This window comes from Eschscholzia californica, unplaced genomic scaffold (assembly GCF_041429995.1).
Source record: "Eschscholzia californica isolate CP2 unplaced genomic scaffold, dmEscCali1.0.p SCAF_6, whole genome shotgun sequence".
NCBI classification, from domain to species: Eukaryota; Viridiplantae; Streptophyta; class Magnoliopsida; order Ranunculales; family Papaveraceae; genus Eschscholzia; species Eschscholzia californica.
The window spans coordinates 29,831,212-29,855,838 of NW_028238483.1; the positions used below are offsets into that span (position 1 = coordinate 29,831,212).

At 36.7% G+C, this 24,627-nt stretch overlaps 2 protein-coding genes across 16 annotated transcripts; one reads left to right on the forward strand and one right to left on the reverse strand.

Annotated features, from left to right (window-relative positions):
- Positions 1-114: 114 nt before the first annotated feature.
- On the reverse strand, positions 115-5,786 carry LOC147533357 (uncharacterized). Of its 2 annotated transcripts, XR_015228142.1 has the most exons (6): positions 5,486-5,786; positions 3,203-4,616; positions 2,630-2,830; positions 2,384-2,535; positions 541-1,120; positions 115-399 (listed from the first exon to the last, which is right to left on the reverse strand). XR_015228142.1 is itself a non-coding variant. In XM_086650218.1 (5 exons), the coding sequence occupies exons 2-5, from the start codon at positions 4,581-4,583 to the stop codon at positions 611-613; spliced, it is 2,244 nt and encodes a 747-aa protein (XP_086506344.1). In that variant the 5' UTR covers positions 4,584-4,616; positions 5,486-5,786; the 3' UTR covers positions 115-610. The 2 variants fall into 2 exon arrangements, 1 of the variants encoding a protein (XP_086506344.1); XM_086650218.1 differs by having other exon boundaries at positions 115-1,120.
- Positions 5,787-11,237: 5,451 nt separating this feature from the next.
- On the forward strand, positions 11,238-22,627 carry LOC147533358 (protein CELLULOSE SYNTHASE INTERACTIVE 1-like). 14 transcript variants are annotated; one of them, XM_086646096.1, is made up of 9 exons: positions 11,271-11,394; positions 11,977-12,119; positions 12,921-12,994; positions 13,359-16,413; positions 16,577-19,121; positions 19,851-20,305; positions 20,515-20,631; positions 20,881-21,035; positions 21,873-22,627. In XM_086646096.1, exons 3-8 carry the CDS (start codon positions 12,930-12,932, stop codon positions 21,019-21,021), a joined length of 6,378 nt encoding a protein of 2,125 aa, XP_086502222.1. In that variant the 5' UTR covers positions 11,271-11,394; positions 11,977-12,119; positions 12,921-12,929; the 3' UTR covers positions 21,022-21,035; positions 21,873-22,627. The 14 variants fall into 14 exon arrangements, with proteins under 14 accessions (XP_086502220.1, XP_086502222.1, XP_086502228.1 ...); XM_086646102.1 differs by having other exon boundaries at positions 13,365-16,413; XM_086646095.1 differs by lacking the exon at positions 21,873-22,627 and adding an exon at positions 21,133-21,252.
- Positions 22,628-24,627: the final 2,000 nt, after the last annotated feature.

A 24,627-nucleotide genomic window follows, 5' to 3' on the forward strand; every position in this document is an offset into this window, starting at 1 on the left:
AATTGTTCATATTTCTCATAAAATTGTTCATATTTCAGTAGTTTGAATTATAATGTTTATCCAGGAAAGGATGGCTTTGGAAGATCATAAAAAAGTTCTAAGCAAGCCCCACTAGAAACAACTGTAGATTTCGACAGCATCTATACCCTACATAAAAAAACAGTTAAAACATCCAGATACAGTCATACAACATCAACAAAACATGAGTTTCCAATTTCTGATCTAAAAGAGTATAATACTTGAGAATACATGACGATCTTGTTTCAGAACCCAAAATCCTCAGTTATTTGAATGGCTAATGGAACCGTCTGAACCAGCAAATTCAGGTTTCCTTCCAAGTTCTTGACCTAAAACAAATGTTGCTGCTGAACAGTATACAAAATTCTTGACCTATTCCACCTGTTATAAGGTAAATCCAGTTAGGACACTGATCCTGTCTCTGTATTGAGGTGAATTCTGCTTCAAAGAAACTCCTGCATACATGCAACTACAGTAACTAAATATATAAAAAGAGGTTCCAGTCTTTAACACCCTACATACCAACTAATCAATGTTGAAGAAGATTTCGAAGTGCTTCATATGAGAAACATGATCAGGTCAGATCCCTGATTTACTTTGAGCTTCTGTTCCCTGCTGCAATTTTAGCTGCAACTTGTTCATCTGACAATGGCAAGTAGTAGATCCTAGGGGTAGATTTGGTTTTCTTAAAGAGATCGTCAAGGGTGAGAACGGGGATATCAGCCTTGGTAGGGAGTGGTGGTGGTGGTGGTGGTGGAGGAAGTTGAACACTTTCCCTTGATGAGGGAGGATTTGATAGTAGTACTGGTGGTGGAGGTGGAAGTTCAGCCCTTTCCCTTGCTAGAGGTGATGATGGTGGTGGGAGATGCTCTTTCAGGATGTGCTGATGAGGCAGAGGCTTGGACAGGAAGGGGGTTGGGGCGGCAGCTGTAGTTGGGCTTCTGTTTGCAGGTAGCACCGCTGGCTCAACTGGAGGTTCAACTCGGACTTTCACTTCTTGGGGGTCAACAAACTCAGCCACCAAGAGATGTCCTCCATTTGCAGGCCATTGCAAGTTGTACACAGCATTTCGAGTCTCTTCGGCTTCTCCTACTGATGAGTACTGTAACAAATATTCAGCTAAAATGCTCAACCTCGTGCGTGATAAGATATACCATGAATCGACAATAATACTATCTATCAATCATCAATAAAGCATGCACCAACTTGAATGGATCAACAAACAAGTCAAATAGGGGTGGTGTTCCACAAACACTATAACTGTATAATGGCAACAAGGAGTCCTGGGAAAAGATCTAAAGATCTAAATTCTAAGCATGTTAATCAAATTATTGCAGACATCTATAATATCTTATTCATCTATTTGCAATATAATGTAGAAGATACAAGTTATATTTAAGAAGTTCCTCAAATGCAAGAAGTTTGTGTAAGATACAGCCGCTCCTTCATGTGTGATATCTTTGGTGGTAGAGAGTTGGAATTCAAAAAGAAGATGATGAGTTTTTAGCAAGTCAAAAAGATGCACTGTTCACAAAAACTTAAATAACTAGTGTAACTAAAGCTATATCCATCATGGGATAAGGTCCACAACTAAGGACAACAGGTATTTACTCATAGAAATAGGGAATTGATCCACGATAATTTCCTGCCCCCAATAAAAGAAAGTTAATTCTGTTTTTGCAATGTAAAAAATAAATTTTGTAACACAGGAAACTTTTACAAAAAATTTAGATTTTGCAAACTTCCACTACTTTTCCAGATACACACATCAATGCGGAATCTTATCGAGAAACTAATAAGAAAATGTTAGAATCTGCAAATATATAATATTTGTATATAAGTGGATGGGTAGCAATGGAGGAGGGAATGGAAGAATAGTAATATAAATGATGTTTAATGAACCAAATCAACATTAAAATAAACAAAAAGATAAGCATAAGTGATGAACAACAGAATTCAATAATTAGCTCGAGTAAACAATGATTTGGGTAAAAGTAATGGACCGCACCCTATTTTCTCAACAGCCTAATCAATCTTATTTTTTGAATGTCTTTGGATTCAAACAAGAATTTTCTCCACTTCCCCACAGATATCAACTATGCTATGTACCTACTTGTCTTTTGCCCTTTATTGAGCTCTGCCTGCAAAGCTTTAAAATAGTTTTTACGCCTCAAGGCGGTTTACCCTTACAAGGCGAGGCGTACGCCTCGTCGCGTAAAAGGCGTAAAGCCGTAAACTATTTGTTTTTTTTTTCTTAAGGAAATTGATATCAATTATGTAGAAACATAGCACAATTTTTATACTTTACTACAGCAATATAAAGTCCTAAGTGTTTAATAAACAAAATACTATTAGAAATGCACACCGTAACATAGCAATGAGTCTTGATCTGGTCCATCCAGAAACTGGAGACAGTCCCAGTTTTACCCAGAAGCTCCTTTACAGCTTTGAGAGTAAATGGACGTAGAAAACGGTCGATTCTAAGGGAATTGGTTGGAGGTCTCGATGACGGAGGAACTGCCAATATGAAAACAGATCCAACTTAGATATTAATACAATACGGATTTTTGGGAACTGGAAATTCCAAAAATACTTAGCTACCAACTCTTACCGGCACGCTCCTTTGGTGTCTCTTCACCACTACCAACTGTTGAATCAGATCTACTGAAATTGCGCTTCGGAATTGTAGACTGAAACGTATCTTTAGGCGTTGTTGGTGTGAGGGTAGAGTTTGGAGGTTCAAAAACTTTAGGGGTTCCATAGTTAAACTTCCGCTGCCTCTTTGGAGGTTCATTGTTCTCTACTACTTGACCTGCACCAAAATTGAGGTACTCATTACGGTAACAATTTAGTAGTAGCAAATAGGGGATAACCTCACATGCTAACATTAAAACTAATCAAACTCTATTCAGTTTTAAGTGTTTAATTGGTAAACATCTGGTCCGAACTTATAAATCCAAAGTCCATATGGCATACAGACACCGAGTTACAAGGTTATTTCTCTAGGTTTTTCTATTTATAATGCCAAGCGAAATGCATATCTAACTACGATATACTAAAGGGAGAAGATAGAAGTTATTAGGCTGCTTATCCCAAGGAAAAAAACAAATTATGAATAGGAGTGCATAGACCAGTCCTCTCCCCCTTACATTATTGAATACATTTATATATACATATTACTTACCTTCAAATTTTCTTTTCTCAGCAGGACCGGCATGGTTGTTACCATTTTCAGCAGAAATTTCCTTGTCAGAAGATACAGGATGAGCTGAAGTATCAAAACCACTTTCCTCTTTTAGGATTTGAGAGTGGGTGTCATTCCTATTATTGACATCATCAGAATTCTTACTCAAATCCATCTGCTTACTCTTCAATACATCCTCTTCCATTATATCATCCCCCGGACTTTGATCTAAATTTAATTTTTTGGAAGATCCTGCATCTACAGTATCCATTTGTTTGCTCATGTCAATATTTGTGGCAGTAGTATCATCTGTCTCTTCAACAGACGTTTGGTTGTCAACTTGCATATGCTCAGCCAGTTCAGGTACATCGCCACCTTCAGGATGCAAATCACTAGATGATGGTTCAACAATTTCTGGCTTAACAACTTCTAGTTCATGGAAATTATTAACATTCAGAGAATCCTTAAGTTTATTTGTTTCATTAATTGACAAAGAATCAGAAGAGACAGACTCATTTACTTTCAACCCTAGAACAGAGCTAGCCTCAGGTACCTGGTTGTTTGAATCAAACACATCATCTGTGTGGGGGTGGTTTGGGGCTTCATTCTTCGCCTGATTTTCCCTTATTCCGAACTTCCCCTCGCTGGATGTTATCTGGGTTACCACGGTTTGGATGACTGTGACACTAGTTTCCACGGAAACTGCAGGAACTACCGGTTCCTCATCCATTTGAACAGAATCATTGTCATCCCTAAATTTACCATCTTGCACTTTCTCATCTGAATTGGCAGAACTAGCATTGATATCATCAGTTGCAGTCCCGTCCACCTTATGCGTTTTCTCTTTGTCATCATCCCCAGCATCGTCAACCATTTGACTCTCAACCAGCTTTTTGCCCTCGTGTTCTTGCTTGTCATCATTATCCACTTCAATTGCACTATCATCCACCTGGCGAGCTTTATCAACATGCTTGGTATCTTGAACCTGTTCAGTCCCAACCAGCTTAGCCTTCCCATCTAGCTCACCATCAATTCCGGCAGTGGTTGCAGTTTCATCGACCTTTAGAGTTTTATGTTCGGTATCCCAGCTATCCTCAACCAAATGAGTTTCCGCAGGCTTTGTCTCCACATTCTCAGGCTCGTCGTGTATTTCTTGACCAAACTCTTCATTAGTAGTACCATTCTCCTTCTCAACTGTTGTTTCTTCCTCAGCAGTATCCCTCTCCATACGCAATGCATCATCCAACCTTCTTATAAGATCATCTTTTAAACCTTTTGTAATTAGTTTCCTTCGCTTAAGCTCTTCTTTCAACTCTGTAACCTTCCACTGATCAATTGGCCGGTTGTCGAGTACTGGATATTGAGATGACATCTTCCCCATTTGTGTATACGATTCTGTCTCCTATTAGAGAGCCTGAGCAAAGACATGGTAAGAGTTGGAATAATTGAATAACTTACTAAAAGTTAATATGATAAACACATAGATAGCCCAAGGAAATGTTATAAAACAAGTAATAAAGAAGAAACCAACAGTGAAAAAATATAATTGTAAGAGATGGGAACACCAATATTGCTCTGTTCACCATTAACATGGCTCCACTTGAGAAAAGAAAGGATGCTTCTCAGGCATGCCATGCATCTCCCCGAGCTAAGCCTAGACTAAATTTTAATGTTACATCAAGAAATAAAAGTAAAATGAATTTAGGTCATAATAGGTTGTCTGAAGTGGCCGAAGAGAAACAAAGATGGCAAAATTAACATACTCAAGAAGCTATAGAGATAACTAAAAAGATCCCACTTTAAAGGAAACAAAAAATTTTTAGGAATGCGGATCAATTTGTGCCGAATACTAAACGAATTTTATGTGACCTAAATATGTGTGAGTTGATACTAAGGAAGTTGCTTCTCTGATAGTGATAGCCTTTCCTATAATGCCAGCATTCTTCTTGCTCAATATAATCCATTTTACCGTTCTCAAGAAAAATGATTACTTGACGACCAATTTGACCGTTTAAAACCTTCAAGAAGCAGATCATTGAGAACAGCTCAAAGTAATACTCCAAAATTAAAAAATGAAGGGGTTGGGCAATTACATTAAAACTAATGGTGATGCAGGCAATTACATTAAAAAATGACTAAAACAGAGTCACCGACAGAGAAATCTGCAAAAACCCTAATGTAATCTCCAAAGCAACGTTTAAGTGAAGGAAATGAAATGCATTGATACCAAATTAGATAGATAGATAGAGAGAGAGAGAGAGAGAGAGAGAGAGAGAGAGAGACCTGTCAAAATACACGCAGCTAAAAACCACCCAATTATCTAGAAGCGCTTCCTGTTTCTCCCCGCTTTGAAACACCAAACATAAAGAAAACGAAACCAGAGAAACACCTGTGACAAAATACACGAGAAAGGTAGAAGTAGATAGATAGGGTTTTCTAAAAAGAACGACAAATGATTTCTTTTTTCTGATATCTGTATTAATGTCTACCCTTTCTCCTTTCTAGGGTTCTTGTCGAGTGCTATTAGCTTCCCTCGAAGAGAAGAGAGGGAGACGACAGAGAACCCCACTATACCCGCCACTTCCGGGAGACAAGAAAATATTTTTGGGATACAAAATTGTTGGTGGAAGAAAAAAGGGTTAGTTCCATTTTGGCCCCCTAAAGATGACCAACTCACCAAAATGGCCCCATATAGATGACCAGCTTCTAATATGACCCCCTTTTGATCTTTTCTGTTAGTCAAATTCAGTTAACTTTAACAGTTGACCAATTTTTCACTTATATACCCCTCCTTTCAATTATTGTACCATATTTGTCTTTTCGTTTTCCGTTGTCAGAGAAGGGTGGTCAGCGACGGTCGAAAGATACCTCGTAATTGGCGACCCATCAGGAGAAATAATTTATAATTTTTTTGTTCTGCACTCCTCATTTTTCTTCATCCGACCCTTTTTAACACTCTCTCATCTTCATCCTCTCTCTCTCTCTCTCTCTCTCTCTCTTCCCTCTCTCTTCTTTCTCTCTTCTTTCTCCCTCATCAATCTGTCGTTTCTTAGGGACATTAATTAGGCAACCTTAGCACCAAAACTCATTATCCAATCAATGGCAATCGTCACAATTACTACTTTCTTTTGTTCAGGCAACCAAAACACAAAATGTCACTGGTTTTGAAGAACAATCCTTAAAAGCAAAACCTATTCTCCAGATTCCACATGCTCTGGAGTGAAAGTTATTACCCTTAGCAGACAGAAGTGACCAAATACTACAACTAAAATCAGAGAATAGTTAACTAGAGATAGAAACCTAGATATGAACATTTTGAAGAACAAACCTAGATCTAAAGAATTTGTGAAATTTTGAAGAGCAAACCTAAATCAGAGAATTGTTAACTAGAGATAGAAACCTAGATCTAAACATTTTGCAAAACATTTTTTAAGAACATACCTAGATCTGAACATTAGAGAACATGAGATCTGAATATGGAAAAATTGTGCTTCACGGAAATGGGATTTCTCTTAATTACTCTGTTTATTGGTGGTGGTGTTGAGATTCTTCATCAAAACATTTCTGATCATTCTCCTGGTAAATCACCTTCTAGGAGATGTTCATGGTGATCATCACAAGAAACTAACATATTGTCTTCGTCGATCATATGTTGTGCAACTGTAATTTGAGATTTTGGATTTGGTCAAATCAATATCAGTAGATATGTTGTGCAACTGTGATTTGGGAATTTGGATTTGGTTAAATCAATATCAATTGATTTGTTGCGCAGTTGGGATTTGGGTTTTTGTTGAATCAATATAAATAGATAAACTCAAAGATGGTAAATCGCCACAACCCATTTTCTTTCTTAATCATTTCTTTCTCGCTCTAATCTCGAAAGATTCTTTTATGAAATAAATTATCAGTTCATATTTGAATTAGTAACCAGAATTTTCTCCTGAAGATCCATTCATGTAAATTGCTTTCATTTCAGAAAACTGTTGGGAGGGGGGATTGGATATTGTGAAGAACAAATGAAAATGGCTAAGTTTTCTATCGGCGACCATCCGTCGACAATAATTTTCCGACGAAGAAAGTAAACAAGGACAAACAGGTTATTAATTTTGAATGGAAGGGTAAAAAGAGAAAAGCAAAAGTTGGTGTTAAAGTCGACTAGCAATTAAGTGACGGAAACATAAAAAGAGGGTTAAATTAGAAGTTGGCCATCTGTAGGGGGCCATTTTGGTGAGTTGGTCATCTTTAGGGGGCCATTTTGGAATAACCCAAAAAATGAGAAATGTTAAAGGCCCCCAACAAGTGTTAAACAGGCCTTCTTCCCTCACAAAATTTCTCCGAGGGAAACGCCTTTAACTATTACAGGGTGCGCCTTTAAAATTACCCAATTTGCTTTTTGTTTCCCCGAAACTTTTACCACTACTTGTTCTATTAATGCCAATGAAAACTCGTCCGCAGATTGTCGTTGCAAAAGCTATCACCTAGTTCTCCAGAAAAGGTATTTGACTTTACCATACACCATCAGGATTTGGGTTCCAGATACACAAGAAGTGAAAAAAAGATCATCCCATTCGTCGAAACTAAGAGAAAGAAAAAAAAAGTGAAAGAGAATAAGAGAGAGAGTGTGAGAGAGAGAGAGAATAAGAGATGAAGATGATACGCTGGTGATGAGAAGAGGTAGAATTGAAAAAAATGGCGATGGGAGGAGAATAATGAATGTTTAAAAGAAACTCTGATGTTCCTGTCCCAAAAATTGCAGGCCAGAACTTTGTTTTCCCCCCAAACAAGGACCTCCCCCTATTTAATGATATTTGGGTCTCACTCCTTTCTTTAAAAATATGTTTAGAGCATCTGACACTCTAATAAGAACTCTAAAAATCTTAATAGTTAAGTGTCAATGAAGTTTCTCTTTTGTATCTACCAATAAAGAGACCTTCTAAATTTTGTATGTTTCCAATGGAGATCTCTAAAATACCTCTACTTAATAAACTTGTCACTCTTAAATTCATTAGGAAAAAGTGATTAACAAGCAAGGGTTGTTATTGGTTAAAATTTTGGAGTAACACCTAGAGAGTTTGAAGAAAACACTTTAATTTTAGTGTGTTTTTCTGAGAGTCTATATAATAAATGTTTCACATCATCATATAGTGTCTAATAGAGTGTTCTGTTGAAGACATTTTTTTAACAAAAATTATAAATATCCTAAGTGGCACTCTAACTTTTAGAGTTAAGTGTTCAACTGGAGATGCTCTTAGTTTCAAATCTGAATTTAAGTCTTGTTTATGCGAATCACACATGTCACACCTGACGCTGTCTCTTTACATCAATAATAATTTCATTCCAAACTTAGTTTGGTGATGTAAAAAATTATCGTTTCTGCTACCACTCAAGATGTGAGATTCATACGTCAAATCTCGTTATGCTCCTCACGAACTGGGGCACAACCTGCAGGAAACTCAGGATCCTCTCTGACGCCCAGGACAGTTATGGTGTTCTTGCAGTTAAAATATTGAATGACCTGAGTTTAGGAGTTAGACTTTTGATTGATCGTTAAGTTGGAGACTTAGCATATGATTATGGTGTAAGCGTCGTCGCTTCTTTGAGAAGAGTTCATTGTCTTTTGTAGGCTTGTTTGGCCGACTGCATTGAGCCATTGAGATGAGGCGGTTAAGATCACCGTTAAGATGAGTCATTTGATTTTAAGATTCTTTTTTGAGATTATCCTGGTATTAGATATAAGCAAATTTCCTTATTCAAGGGAAAATTACAAAACGAGCTAAAATCTAGAGAGAAGTTAGGGTTGAGAGTTGCCTCTGAAAAAAAAAAATACGAGAAATCAAACTAAAAGAATACTAAACTTGGTAGTTTTGATTCTTGAGAAAGGATACAACCCTAAGCTTATGCTTATCTCACATAATCTGATCAATAGTTTATGGAGAGATAAAGGCTTTTTCAGTGACAAATAAATTTCTCTCTAATTCTTACTTATACAAACAATTTAATTACTTATTAAGAAATTTGGTCTCTTTCTCTTAGAAATTACATCCAAATATTTCTGATTGGCTTTAGACTTTTAAATCGATTTTTCTATTATAATATACAATTGAGTAATTGAACCAATTGTTTTATTATGGTTTCAAAGTGACTGATAGTTATAAATTTGATTAGAGGTATTGGCCAACTTTTACTAATTAGTAACGACATGTGTGTGGCAGCTTACCATAAAGAATTTTGGGAATGTAGGTTTCCAATTGCTTTCATGACCAAAGTACGTTTCAGTTTTCTTCTTCGTTACTACTTAAATAGTTAAATATGATTGGACATTAGACATTCTATAGTTAATATTTTCCAAACTCCGTCACGGAGTTCACAGACAAGATTCTGTGCTTGTAGACACAGTCTCACTCGTAATTATTTAGGAATAGTCAATGATGACTTTGATGACATTGTAAAGTCTGCGAATGTCTACGGCATTCAGTCACAGATATTTCAAAGTCTGTATTGTCGCTGACATTCAGTTACAAACATTTTAAAGTCCAGAGGTCTGAGACATTCAATCATAGATATTTCAAAGTCTGCAAATGTAAGTGACATTCGATCACGAAAAAAATTTGATAAAAAAATAAAAAAAATCTGAAATACAAATGTCATGAAAACTTCAGAATATAAAGTTAGTGGATAAAGTATAATTTTACAATGTACATAACGAGAAATTTGGTCAAAACTTACTATATAGTTTTTGTTTTTGTGAAAAGAGATCGATCAATTTCTTTTAGTCTTCAGCTTCCTAGATATTTTTTGAATTTACAACAGTTTTGCAACAATTTGCGATGTTTTGCAACACCTTACGACAACGTTGCAACACTTGTGACAACTTTGCGATACCCTGCGACAACTTTGCAATACTGCGACAACTTTGTAAAAAATAGTGAGTTTTTTAACTAAACAAAATACAAATATTTAGGTTTTTAACCAAAAAAAAAAAATACAAATATTGTTTTTAATCAAAAAAAATTAATAACTTGTCTTTTTAACTTAAAAAAAATTTAAAATTAGGTTTCGGTTCGATTTCCTGATACATAAAAAAGTTAAACTTTATTAGAGTAGAATCATCTATAAAACAGAGATAATTTTTTTTTGATTAAAATTGAGTATATTATTTTTCCCTAATCATACCTTCATACCAGGAATTAAACTCGATTTTGAAAGATAGAGTGGGGGATATAAATATGTAAATTTTTAGAGTTTGAGATTAGATTCTTCTACTACAACTTCTGTTCTTCATAGAGAGAAAGAGGTAGATGGTGGTTGTGATGGATATAGTTAGTAGGAGAGAAGTAAAAAAAAAAAAATTAGTGAATGTCGTTGACAAATGACATGCGAGTATGCAACAAAATTTCGTTGTAGAGAAAAGTGAAAGAAAATACTTTTAATAAATGTGAAAATAGAAAAAGATTGTCCGCTAAAATTAACAACCCAAAATATAGTTTTGAATCATTTTGGAATACTAGACAAATGTAGAGACCCAAAATTTTAATTTGTAACAAATGGGAGTCAAATCATAATCAACCGTTTGTTTTAGTCATAGACGTTGTGTCGTTGTGATACGATTGTGCACCATCCGTGAAAAGCACTTCCCAACAGACCTGCTTGAACTAACAAAAGAATGCCTTCATCCAAATTAATTATTGATTGCAAGTTTTAGTAAGGAAAATAGGTTTATGAAGGGTTATTTTTCAGATGACTCCCAACTTTGTGACCAGCTTCCTGCCTAGCCTCTTACTTTATCAATAATTCTCATATTGTCCATTTTTTCAGTTATCGTTAATTTTCCGTTAACTAGTCATATTCTCTCTCTCTTCTATCTCATCTCTTCTCTCTGCCACCTCATCCATTAAAAAAGTGCCTTCACAACTGAAGACTAAAAAATTAACTATCTTTTTTTTTATCAAAATAAAAAATGTATAGGGAATTTTGACCAAATTTGAGGAGCCAAAACAAAATTAAGCTTCTCTAATTTATTTATTTTATGATATTTAGGTTAATTCTTGTTATGATACCTATTTTATGAAAGTTTAAGAAAGAGAGAAATTTTTTGTACTACTTCAGCAAATAAGAATAAAATCTCCCTCAATTTTTCATCTTCATTTTCAATCCGAAAAAACTGTTTGTCTCTCTACTCCGTCTCTCTCTAGGTGAGAACTGAACTTATACTGAAGAAGAAAGTTCTTTTGCTTGAGTGTGTTATTACTGGCATTGATTTGAAGTTCGGAAAGTTTGTTTTCCGTTCATTTTCAACTTCTCTATGAAATCTGACTGAAAACTTCAACTTGAGTGTGTTTATTTGGTAATCTACTAAAGTGATCTCAATATTTTCGAGACAGGAGATTCATGTCTTGAATTTCTGATTCGGCTTTGTCATTTTAGTTCTTTGAAGGTTTGGTATTTTTAGCTGTTTTGCTTCCTAGATTTTCAATTCTTGCTTCGAATTTCTTAATTTTAGGTTAAATCACTAAATTGATTTCAATCAATCTTGTATTTGTTTAGTAGATTCGGTTATTTCACTGTGAAAAATTGCTTAATTTGGATGAACACAATATTCGACTTACTTGATTTATACTCGTAAATTTTGCAAATCTTGATCTCAATCTGTGTTTTGATATTGAGATTGTTACGGATTTGTTATAATTTAAGAAAAAATCAGCTTGTTTGGATTAAGATCTGCAATGTGCATGCTTATTATATTTTTGCTTATTAGGTTTTTCTGTATTGTGCAGGAGATTTTCCCTCTTGTTTTCCATGAAGCAGATCTGAAGAGAAAGAAGGATTTTTTTGGAGGTCTAACATTGAAGCAAAGCTGGCGGCTGCATTATCTCGGAGGTATTCCAACAATGGCAACGGCCATGGAGTTAATGATCTGGTATGCTCAATTATCTGCTTACATTGTTCTAAGTTATATTCTATCGAATCAAATCAAGATCAGAAATTTGTTACGTGACTAGGGAAGAAAGCCTTTATCAACTGTAATTGAGTACTGTGATCATGTTGTAGTAGATATATAGTCTTCTATTGCCTTGACTCAAAATTTGTAAAGTTGATCTTAGGGTGTTCAACTTTGGACTTCAAAAAAGGGTATTTGATTTATTAGATAATTCAATTAACTCTACCACTCTATAGTTTGCTAGAGCCTGGAACAACATTGGATCATGATCAAGCTACTCATTTTATTTTTATTGATGTTAACATGGAAACCAAATATAATGGTCTTTGCTTACAAATTTCCAAAGTAGATATTTATGGGTATTGTTTGGTGGTTTATAAATATCAGAGCTCTCCTATATGGATTTACCAATTCTTTTCTTTTTTCTGATTATGATAGGTGGTATGTATATAAAACTGTGGTCATGCTCATGCTCATGCATGACTCCAATTTTTTTTTTCTTCTGTTAGATTAGCAATTGTTCTAATATACTGTGACACACCGTTGAAGTTTACTTGCATAAAATGCTTTTCTGGATCACTTTTTTTTTTCTGAGAAGCAATTTGTTCTTCTTCTGTCAATGGTAGCGTACATTTCTTATTCATTTCGATGATTTTACCTACACCCGACCCGACTATTAGAAATTTTCGACGACCACTAGTGGTGTAGTATGCTTCTAAATTTATTATACAAACAAATATGTCTAATGCTTTCTTGTAATTTCTCTTTGAATGCTAACAGGAAAGAGATATGGATATGAAACTTCGAGATTCAGAACCTCCTTCTCCACACTCAGTTATGAAGATGGGTTTGAGGTTTGTTAAATTTATATGGGTAAAATAATTCATTTTTAGTTGAACCTAAGAAACATTTACTTGTAGATAACGAGACCATAATTTCCAGGCTTATATTGGTTTTAAGAAACATTTAGCTGTCCCGAGTGATCAAATCAATATGGGTTTGTATATTACTATATCCAAGGTCACTTCCTCTGACAGTAAAAGTGAATTACTCAAACGTTTAGTAAACCTACATGCATTCACCTTATTATAGTCTTCTGGAGTTATTGTGATACACGTAAATATTTCTTCCTCTGCGCTGTGTTAATTAGCTTCAACTTGCAACCGTCTCATGAATTTCTGTAGTTGGAAAATCTTATTCACTAGAAATAAAACGCAGGGACAGAACTACTAGTATGGAGGATCCAGATGGAACATTGGCAAATGTCGCTCAATGCATCGAGACATTGCGCCGAAATTCCTCAGCTGCACAAGAGAAAGAAAGCTCATTGAAGCAGTTGCTTGCCCTTATTGAAACACGTGAGAATGCTTTTAGTGCTGTTGGATCTCACTCTCAGGCTGTTCCAGTACTTGTTTCTCTTCTTAGATCAGGTTCACTTGGAGTGAAATTGTTTGCTGCAACGGTTTTAGCTTCTCTTTGTAAGGAGGATGAATTAAGGGTAAAAGTATTACTTGGTGGTTGCATTCCGCCATTGCTTGGCTTTCTAAGGTCAAGCTCAGTGGACGGTCAAGTTTCAGCCGCTAAAGCAATTTATGCTGTTTCTCAAGGTGGAGTTAGAGATCACATTGGGTCGAAAATCTTCTCGACTGAAGGAGTTGTTCCCGTGCTTTGGGAACAGCTAAAAAATGGACTCAAGGCTGGAAACTTGGTTGATAACCTGTTGACTGGAGCTTTAAGAAACCTATCTAGCTGCACTGAGGGATTCTGGTCTACAACAATTGAAGCAGGAGGAGTGGGTATACTTGTGAAGTTGCTAACTTCTGGGCAATCGAGCACACAGTCAAATGTGTGCTTTCTTCTTGGGTGCATGATAATGGAGGATGCATCTGTTTGTTCGAAGGTATTAGCTGCAGATGCTACCAAACGACTCCTCAAGCTTCTAGAATCTGGCAATGAATCTTCTGTTAGAGCAGAAGCAGCAGGTGCTCTTAAATCCCTTTCTGCCCAGTGTAAAGAAGCAACTCGGGATATAGTTAATTCTAATGGGATAACTGCTTTAATAAATGCCACAATAGCTCCATCAAAAGAATTCATGTCAGGTGAATATGCTCAAGCGTTGCAGGAAAATGCAATGTGTGCTCTTGCAAATATTTCCGGTGGTTTATCATATGTCATTAGAAGCCTTGTTGAAAGCCTGGATTCATGCAGTTCAGCTCAGCAAACTGCTGACACTCTAGGGGCTTTGGCTTCAGCTCTAATGATATATGATACTAAATCAGAATCCGTCAGAGCAGCAGACCCTTCTCATATTGAACAAATATTGGTTAAGCAGTTTAAGTCTCGACTACCACTAATTGTCCACGAACGTACAGTTGAAGCCTTAGCTACCTTGTATGGAAACAATATCCTCTCACAAAAACTTTCAAATTCTGATGCTAAACGTTTGCTCGTTTGTTTGGTAACGATGGCAACCAATGAGGTTCAGGATGAGCTAGTCAAGTCTCTTCTCAAATTGTGCAAGAGTGAAGGTAGTCTTTGGCGTGCACTTCAAGGTCGGGAAGGTGTGCAATTGTTAATATCTCTTCTTGGGGTATCATCGGAGCAACAGCAAGAATGTGCAGTGGCTTTGCTTTCTCTTTTATCATATGAATATGATGAAAGTAAATGGGCTATTACAGCTGCTGGAGGCATACCTCCACTTGTTCAAATTTTGGAAGCGGGGTCTGCCAAAGCCAAGGAGGAGTCTGCCTTAATTCTTGGAAACCTTTGTAACCATAGTGAGGAAATTAGAGCATGTGTAGAAAGTGCTGATGCTGTTCCTGCTCTGTTATGGTTACTGAAGAATGGAAGTACAAACGGGAAAAGTATCGCGGCAAGTACATTAAATCATCTTATCCGTAAATCTGATACAGGAACTATCAGCCAACTAACTGCTTTATTGACCAGTGATTTACCTGAATCTAAGGTCTATGTATTAGATGCACTGAGAAGCTTGCTTTCTGTTGCACCCTTAAAAGATTTATTGCATGAAGGTAGTGCCCCTAATGATGCAATTGAGACAATAATTAAAATTTTGAGTTCTTCAAGAGAGGAGACACAAGCCAAGTCTGCGGCAGTTTTGGCTACACTTTTTGATCTCCGGAAGGATCTACGTGAAAGTAGCATTGCTCTTAAGACTGTCTGGTCTGCTATAAGGCTACTAAGTGTAGAGTCAAAAACGATTTTAGCAGAGTCTTCATCTTGCGTTGCTGCTATATTTCTTTCAATTAAACAAAACCGAGATGTTGCTGCTGTTGCTAAAGATGCATTGGCTCCATTAGTTGTGTTAGCTAATTCTTCAGTTCTTGAAGTTGCTGAACCGGCAATACGGGCTTTAGCTAATCTCCTTTTCGATAATGAAGTTTCTGAGGAAGCCTTTCCTGAAGATATCATTTTACCTGCTACAAGAGTACTGCGAGAGGGCACGCTCGATGGAAGAACACATGCAGCAGCAGCAATTGCTCGCCTTCTGCAGTGCCGTTCAATTGATTTTGCACTATCTGATTGTATCAATCGTTCTGGAACTGTTCTTGCGTTAGTTTCCCTTCTGGAATCAACCACTGTTGAATCTGGCGGCATATCTGAAGCACTTGATGCACTGGTACTGTTATCAAGGTCAAAAGGAACTTCTGGGCATATCAAACCTGCATGGGCAGTTCTCGCCGAATATCCACATACCATTGCACCAATAGTTTCAACTATAGCCGATGACACACCTTTACTGCAAGATAAGGCGATTGAAATTTTGTCAAGGCTTTGCCCTGATCAGCCTACTGTTCTGGGTAATACAATTTCTAGTATCTCCGGGTGCATTTCGTCGATTGCGAGAAGGGTGGTTAGCTCCAAAGTCAGAAAAGTTAAAGTTGGTGGGACTGCACTTCTGATTTGTGCTGCCAAATTTCATCATCAAGGAGTGGTAGAAGCTTTGAATGATTCAAAATTATGTGCCTATCTCATCCAATCTCTTGTTGGCATGTTGCAGTTAAACCCATCAGTCGAGAAGGGGGACACTGAAAGTCTTGATGGTATAAGCATTTACAGGCATACCAATGGACAAACTAGATATGGTGAATCCGAGAATAGTACGACGGTTATTTCTGGTGACAATATTGCAATATGGCTACTCTCTCTTCTGGCATGCCAAGATGACAAAAGTAAAATAATCACTATGGAGGCTGGAGCAGTTGAAATTCTCACAGACAAGATATCACAGTGTCTATCACAAGCTAATCAGGTACAGTACACAATTTTTTACCCTTAGGTTTATATCTTGAGATGTCATCAATTTCATTCTTCTTCTTCTGCTTGCTCTCGTATATGCTGACTCTAATGCATTATTCTTGACGCTTCTATTTATTCTCTCTCTATATATATGTATATGTTTTTTTTTTCTGCAGAATGATTGTAAAGAAGATAGCAGTACTTGGATCTGTGCATTACTGCTTGCTATCTTATTTCAAGACAGAGATATCATACGAGCAAATGCGACGACGCGATCTGTCCCAGTACTTGCAAGTTTGTTGAGGTTTGAGGAGTCAGCAAATAGATATTTTGCAGCACAAGCTCTGGCAAGTCTTGTCTGTAATGGTAGTAGAGGGACTCTTCTCGCAGTTGCGAACTCTGGAGCTGGCATTGGCCTTATTTCCTTACTTGGCTGTGCTGATGTTGATATATCTGATCTTTTGGAATTGTCGGAGGAGTTCTCTTTGGTACAAAATCCAGATCAAGTTGCTCTTGAGAGGCTGTTTAGAGTTGATGATATTAGACTTGGTGCTACTTCTAGGAAGGCAATACCTGCCTTCGTTGATCTACTCAAACCTATTCCAGATCGACCTGGGGCACCCTTTCTTGCACTAGGGTTTCTCAATCAGCTTGCTCGAGACAGTCCCTCAAATATGCTTGTAATGGTAGAATCAGGCGCTTTGGAGGCTTTAACCAAATACCTTTCTCTTGGACCTCAAGATGCTACAGAAGAAGCAGCCACTGAGTTACTGGGACTCCTTTTTGGTAGTGCTGAAATTAGGAAGCATGAGTCTGCAGTTGGTGCTGTTAATCAGCTTGTAGCAGTTTTACGTCTTGGTGGAAGGGCTGCACGTTTCAGTGCTGCAAAAGCATTGGAGAGCCTATTTTCGGCAGATCATATACGAAATACAGAGACAGCAAGGCATGCTGTTCAACCACTGGTGGAGATTCTTGATACTGGTAGTGAGAGAGAGCAGCATTCTGCTATTGCTGCTTTAATTAGATTATTGTGTGAAAGTCCTTCTAAAGCCCTAGCCGTTGCTGATGTTGAAATGAATGCAGTAGATGTTCTTTGTAGAATCCTTTCGTCTAACTGTTCAATGAAATTGAAGGCTGATTCTGCAGAGTTGTGTTGCATCCTTTTCGGAAATACCAGAATTAGGTCAACCGTGGCAGCAGCTCGTTGTGTCGAACCTCTGGTTTCACTTCTTGTAAGTAAGTTCGGTGCAGCCCATCACTCAGTAGTCAGAGCACTCGATAAGCTGTTAGATGATGATCAACTAGCCGAATTGGTAGCAGCACATGGTGCTGTTGTTCCTCTCGTTGGTCTGTTAGTTGGTCAAAATTATACTCTTCATGAAGCTATTGCAAGAGCTCTTGTGAAGTTGGGAAAAGACCGGCCTACTTGTAAATTGGAAATGGTGAAAGCCGGTGTTATTGATAGCATATTGGGTATACTTAGTGAAGCACCTGATTTTCTTCGTACTGTATTCGCTGAGTTGCTACGGATCTTGACAAACAATAGTAGTATAGCAAAGGGCCCATCTGCTGCCAAAGTGGTCGAACCCCTCTTTAGTTTGCTCTCAAAGCCAGAATTTGGTCCTGATGGACAACATAGTGCTTTACAAGTTCTTGTGAACATCTTGGAGCATCCACAGTGTCGTTCTGAGTATAAACTTACCCCCTATCAAGCTATTGAACCACTTATCTCGTTACTCGACTCTCCAATTTCAGCAGTACAACAGTTAGCTGCCGAACTTCTCTCTCATCTACTCTTGGAAGAACATCTTCAGAAGGACCCAATAACACTACAAACCATTGGTCCATTAGTACGACTTCTTGGTTCCGGTTTGCAAATTTTGCAGCGAAGAGCTGTAAAGGCTCTTGTTAGTATAGCAGTTACTTGGCCAAATGAAATTGCTAAACAAGGTGGTGTTAATGAGATTTCAAAAGTTTTATTGCATTCAGATCCTCCATTGCCTCATGCCTTGTGGGAGTCTGCTGCTTCTGTGTTATCTAGTATTTTGCAGTTTAGTTCTGAATATTATTTGGAGGTCCCAATTGCAGTTTTGGTTCAGTTGCTTCGTTCTGGCACAGAAAGGAATGTTATTGGTGCACTAAATGCTCTTCTTGTTTTAGAACGCAACGATTCAACAAGCGCTCAAGCAATGGCAGAAAGTGGTGCAGTTGAGGCATTATTAGAACTTCTTAGGTCTCATCAATGCGAAGAAAATGCTGCTCGCCTTCTCGAAGTTCTTATAAACAATGCGAAGATAAGAGAAACAAAAACAGCTAAGTCTGCCATTTCACCATTATCGCAATACCTTTTGGATCCACAAACCCAAGCCCAACAAGCTAGGTTGCTTGCTATTTTAGCTCTTGGTGATCTATTCCAAAACGAGGCCCTTGCTAGGTCTACTGATGCAGTTTCAGCTAGTCGGGCTTTAGTAAATGTGCTTGAAGATCAACCCACTGAAGAAATGAAAGTGGTAGCTATTTGTGCTTTGCAAAACCTTGTTACATGTAGCAGATCGAATAAAAGAGCAGTTGCTGAAGCTGGTGGTGTTCAGGTTGTACTTGATCTTATCGGCTCAAGTGATCCCGATACATCCATTCAGGCGTCAATGTTTGTTAAACTTCTATTCTCTAACCATACTATTCAAGAGTATGCTTCCAGTGAAACAGTTAGAGCTGTAACTGGTATGTTCTCCTTATCATTTTTCATTTTTTTCAGATACCTAGTTTTTACTTTTTAGATCAACTAATTATTTAGGTGGTCTTCTTTTTTAAATTATTTCAAGTTCAGATTTGAAAATTATATTTGAGGGCCGAATTTATTCTACTTAGATTTCTGAGTTGTTTTTCTTTTATCAGACTCATGCGTCTGACTAGTCCCAATGACTGATTAGAGTTGGTCTGGCTCCGTTTGAGTAATACATAAATAAGTCTGAATTAAGATCTGTTGTCTGAAATAACTATTGCCAAAACAAGTCAGACTTAGATATAGACAGCTTAGACTTAGGCTAGTTAGATCGAGAGAGAAAAAAAACAAATCACTGTTTTTTGTGGTAATTGATACTGGAGATTGGAGAAATGAAAAAGAAAAAAGAATCATAAATGATTGAATAAGGTAAGCTAGCAAATAATAGATCATCACAATTCACAACCCACCCAAGCTAAACCCCTGCATATCTATCTTGCCAAGTTTGTTGATACTGTTTTTTTCCCTATTTCTTTATCGATTTTTTTGTGAGCTTCGATCTCACAAATGGACCTGTATGTTTCTTAGCCTTCAAATTTTTTACTTACAAAGTGCCAATCAACATTTATGATTCCTTCCGTAAAATCCTCGATGAGCTGTTATCTTTATATTGTATTTTCTGTCTAATTGCGTAAAGATTGCTAATCAGTTTCTTTTTCTTCCTTCAGCTGCTATCGAAAAGGACTTATTGGCCACCGGAAGTGTAAATGAGGAATATCTTAAAGCTCTAAATGCACTCTTAGGCAATTTCCCTCGTCTAAGAGCTACTGAACCGGCAACACTCAGTATTCCCCATCTAGTAACATCACTCAAGACTGGCACAGAGGCAACTCAAGAAGCTGCTTTGGACTCACTTTTTCTTCTTCGACAAGCATGGTCGGCATGCCCTGCTGAAGTTTCTATAGCACAATCAGTTGCTGCTGCAGAAGCAATTCCTTTGCTTCAATATCTAATCCAGTCTGGACCACCTCGCTTTCAGGAAAAAGCAGAACTTCTTTTGCAGTGCTTGCCAGGGACTTTAGTGGTGATTATTAAACGTGGTAATAACTTGAAGCAGTCGGTTGGAAACCCTAGTGCTTATTGCAAACTCACACTCGGAAATACTCCACCAAGGCAGACTAAAGTAAGCAACATTTTCAACTTGTTCACATGCTTAATTTCAAAGCTCGTTTTCGAATTTGCCATTTTTGTCATCCGGAAAATCTCTCGAGCCTAATCATGATTTTTGTTTTTCCAATTTCTTTTTTGCTTGTAGCTCTTTTTCACGTTTCTTTAAATTTAAGATGTTAATATGTTATTCACAAATACGGATTGTGGTTGTTGACTTTTCAGGTAGTGTCAACTGGTCCTACACCCGAGTGGGAGGAAAGCTTCACATGGGCCTTCGATTGCCCCCCAAAAGGACAGAAACTTCACATCTCCTGCAAGAACAAGAGCAAAGTTGGCAAGGTATATCATCCATATGAAAACTTCGCTAGTTTTTTTTTTTCTCCAAGTCAGATCTGTAATCTTTCCTGAGGTCCGTATTGACGGGAGTAGATATTGTAATATTTTTTTGTCTGGCTCGTGATGTCTTACTCGTCGGAATTTCTGATCTTGGTCCATTTTATTTAGAAAATTCATTGAAAAAAACACCACCTTAGATTCTCTATCAATCCATCCATAAACCGACTAAAATTCCTGTTCATTCAATAACAGAAGTCATTTGGGAAGGTAACAATCCAAATCGATCGGGTTGTAATGCTTGGGGCTGTCGCTGGAGAATATGTTTTATTGCCAGATAGCAAGAGCGGACCTTCTCGGAATTTGGAAATCGAAATCCAATGGTCCAATAAATAACAATCACTACTGAGGTAACTGATTTTTCCTATCTGAGTTGTTTGTAAGTTTAACTATACATATATGTGTGTGTGTTTTTCGTTTGTTTGTTATTCATAATGTTGTATATAGGTGCTTCCCAAGGAGTACGTGTTCTCAATAGTTCCTTTTGTAGTCATAAATACTTGGATCTTTTGTGGATATTTGCATGTCTTAAGAAAGTTTTATGATAAAAAAGTATACCTTTCTTTATCTTCTATTCTCTGTTTCGCTTTGTGTGTAAGAGGAAATTATCCATGCGGTCTCCCTAAAAAATTTAAATTCGAAGAACTACAGAGCAGGACCAATTTCATCTGCATTAGTATAGATAATGAAGTACATATACATGTAACAGATTAACTTAAGGTCTAAGACTCTAAAAATATAAAACTTAAACCCTCTATAAATGGCAAAAATTGGTCAATACTCCCTTAGCAAAATTTTCTTTTCCCAAACGTATTAGCATGCATAGGTTCACACATGTTTGCGAACATTTGCCCAAGCTTAAAGAATTATTGACATGTCCTTTTCACCAAGTCTAATATGAAATTTAGTCTTGAGTCTAATTTCCTACCACAGAAAAATATTGGCATATTGCTTGAATAGAAATAAGAATTTGGAAAAACAGATTAAATAGTAAAACATAAGTTATTCTTTCATTATAATAAAATACAGTAGATAAGATAACCAAGAACTAATCAATAATCATAAATTGTTATTGAACATTAAGATTACATTAAATTCAAGAAACTGAAGAGTTATCTTATATTGATTGATCTTTTAAGTTTTCTTGCTTCCTTTGTTCTTACTTATATTTGGTGGTTGTTTGTAAGGAAAACTCGAATATTCCGTCGCAACTGGCGGTGCACTTCGAGGAAACTCCACCTTGTCGTCACTGACTTTCGGTGGACCTTTCGAGGGAAAATCTCTATTATCATCTTCAATCTCTTTACCTTCTTTATCATCATCATCTTCACTTTCTTTATCTTCTTTGTAATTTTCAATCTTTTTTTCTTTTCGTGTCGTTTTTTCTTGTCTTTTATTGGCTTTAGTCATCATATTTGGGAATGCCCTAGTATCTTTCACTTTTGGGTTAGTCACTGGGAAGTCAGGTTTAGATGAAATCCTCTCTAGTTCCTTCCTGGGTTGCTGTTTCAACTCTGAGTTTTCTTCTGAATTCCTTTTCTGCTTCCTATGATCTTCATATTCTGCTGACTCGAACTTTCCGTGTTCTGTTTCTTTGTCTGAATTCTGTTTTTCCTTCTTTTGATCTTGATATTCTGAAAACTCAACAACCTCTTCTGGTTCTGGTTCTTCCAACACCTCTTCGGGACTTTGTTTTTCGTCGATATTAGTTTTCTTAGTCTTCTTACTAGCAGAGAAGCACAACCCACACATTCTATTCTTCTTGTTTCTTTTGTGTGAACTCTTATATAGAAATTGCATTAAAATAAGGTTCCTATAATTTCGCTTTATTGAAACTAAACATATTTATAGTATAATTACCATGTAACATTAAGAATACAAGATTTGTTAATGACTTTTAAATGTGATGTTAACAACATGATATACATGTTTATTATCTTAATCAAGAAACATGTTATTCCTAAAATGTGGGATTAACAATAAACGTTATAGATTTGTTTTGATATCGATCTATCGAATGGTTTAGAGATGAGAAGAATTCTTCTAGTGGTTAGAGAATATTATATGAATAGAAGAAGCCAGTTGTTATAAGAAAAGCAAGAAATTCTTATATTCTTAAAGTTACTATTTCTGATATTTTGGCTTGGAGTGAAGTGATGATCACAGATCACTTCAACTTTCTTCTCTCATAAACAGTAAAAATCAAGACATATTTATTCTATATGCTCTCTGGTGCTTGTTAAGTAGTACAAAAAATAGATCGATTTGTGCAAAGATGGCTCAAAACTACTTTAACAAATCCAGTTGCTCCCGACATTCTTGGGTTTAATTCAGTCGTAGATATCTGGAGTACTTTTCGAACCCTAGACTTCCATAAATATTTTGCTAAGGACTACTACTAAATGAACTTCTGACTTTTAAGAAAGGTTCAGACTCCACGTCTGTATATTTGAGTGAAGTAAAATCCATATCTGATTCTTTGGTTGACATTAAAAGATAGACGAAGAAGATCTTATCAGACACATTACAAGTGGTTTAGATCAGGAGCATGAGAATCTCATACTATTACTTGAAAATAGAACCAAAAATCTTCCACTCTTAGAGATTAAAGCAAGATTACTCAACCATGAAGCAAATATTTCTCAAAAATAGGCTAAAGGTACATCAAAACCTACTTCTCTCCTTGATCAAAACTTCACTACTGCTTCTTACAGTCAATTTCAACAATATCTCCAAACAAATCAGAACAAAAATTTCAACAACAAAAAAATGAATCTTGTGGATAAAACCACAACAAGAATCAGACTTCTCAATCATCTTGGAACCAGCAATCGACCAATACTCCTCAAATGTACATAAACTTTATCTTTTTCTCGTTGTATCTTTAAGTTGACAGATAAATAAATAGAAATCTTATTTCTGTTGCTAAATTTTACGAAAGATAATGACCACTCCGTTGAAGTATTTCCATGGGGATATGAAATCAAGGAGATAAACTTAAGGGACTTCTTGCTTAAAGGCATATCAAGCTTTTGTCCAGACACCTTCCACACCTAATCAACCTAGCACAAATTACTCTTTTACTTCAATGAAGTTTACTTCATCATCCTTCTAGCATTCTAGATTGGGGCATCCAAGTCAAAATAATCTGTGATCTTCAATCCAAAGGTCCCATTCTTGATGTTTCTTGTCTTCTACCAGGTAATATACTTGCAGTGTACTAAATATCCTACCGATAACATAGAGCAACATTTGTTTACAATTCTGAAAAAAAAAATTGCCGATAAGGAGGGTCTCAATAGTGTACAATACGGGTCAGAAAAGTGCCCCTGATATGTAGTGCATGGCCCCAGGGATATCTCTACCGACAGATAAAACAGGAACATCATTTGTTTATAATTCTGAAAAGTTTTCCATCGTAAGCAATGTACCGATATTGTACTTTATGGGCAGGAAAGATGCAATCAATGTGTAGCATATGCGGTGACATCCCCACCGACAGATATTAGAGAGCAACATTTGCTTACTATTTTGATAAGTTTTCGTCGGTAAGAAGATCCATAGAATATTTTACGGATCAGAAATTAATATTTTAATTTGTCAATTTTATAACTTTTACTTAAGTAATAGACAATGATTGAAATAAAATATAAAATGAAATAACACAGCCACAAATGACTTCCTAATCAAATCAGCAAGTGTACCTTCGAAGATGTCCTCATCGCTACCTCTATAACATTTAGGATCCTTTGGGAGACTTGTCCTTCATCCATGAAATCCTTGCTTCGGAGGAAGTCTTAAGTACTGGTTGTCCTAGAGACTTGTTTAATACTCCCTAAGCATATTCCATTGTAGTTATCACAGTCCATGAGACCATTTCTAGATGTAACCCTAAGCATATTCCATGTTGCTGAACTTAAGACAAGCCAATAGCCGGCCACT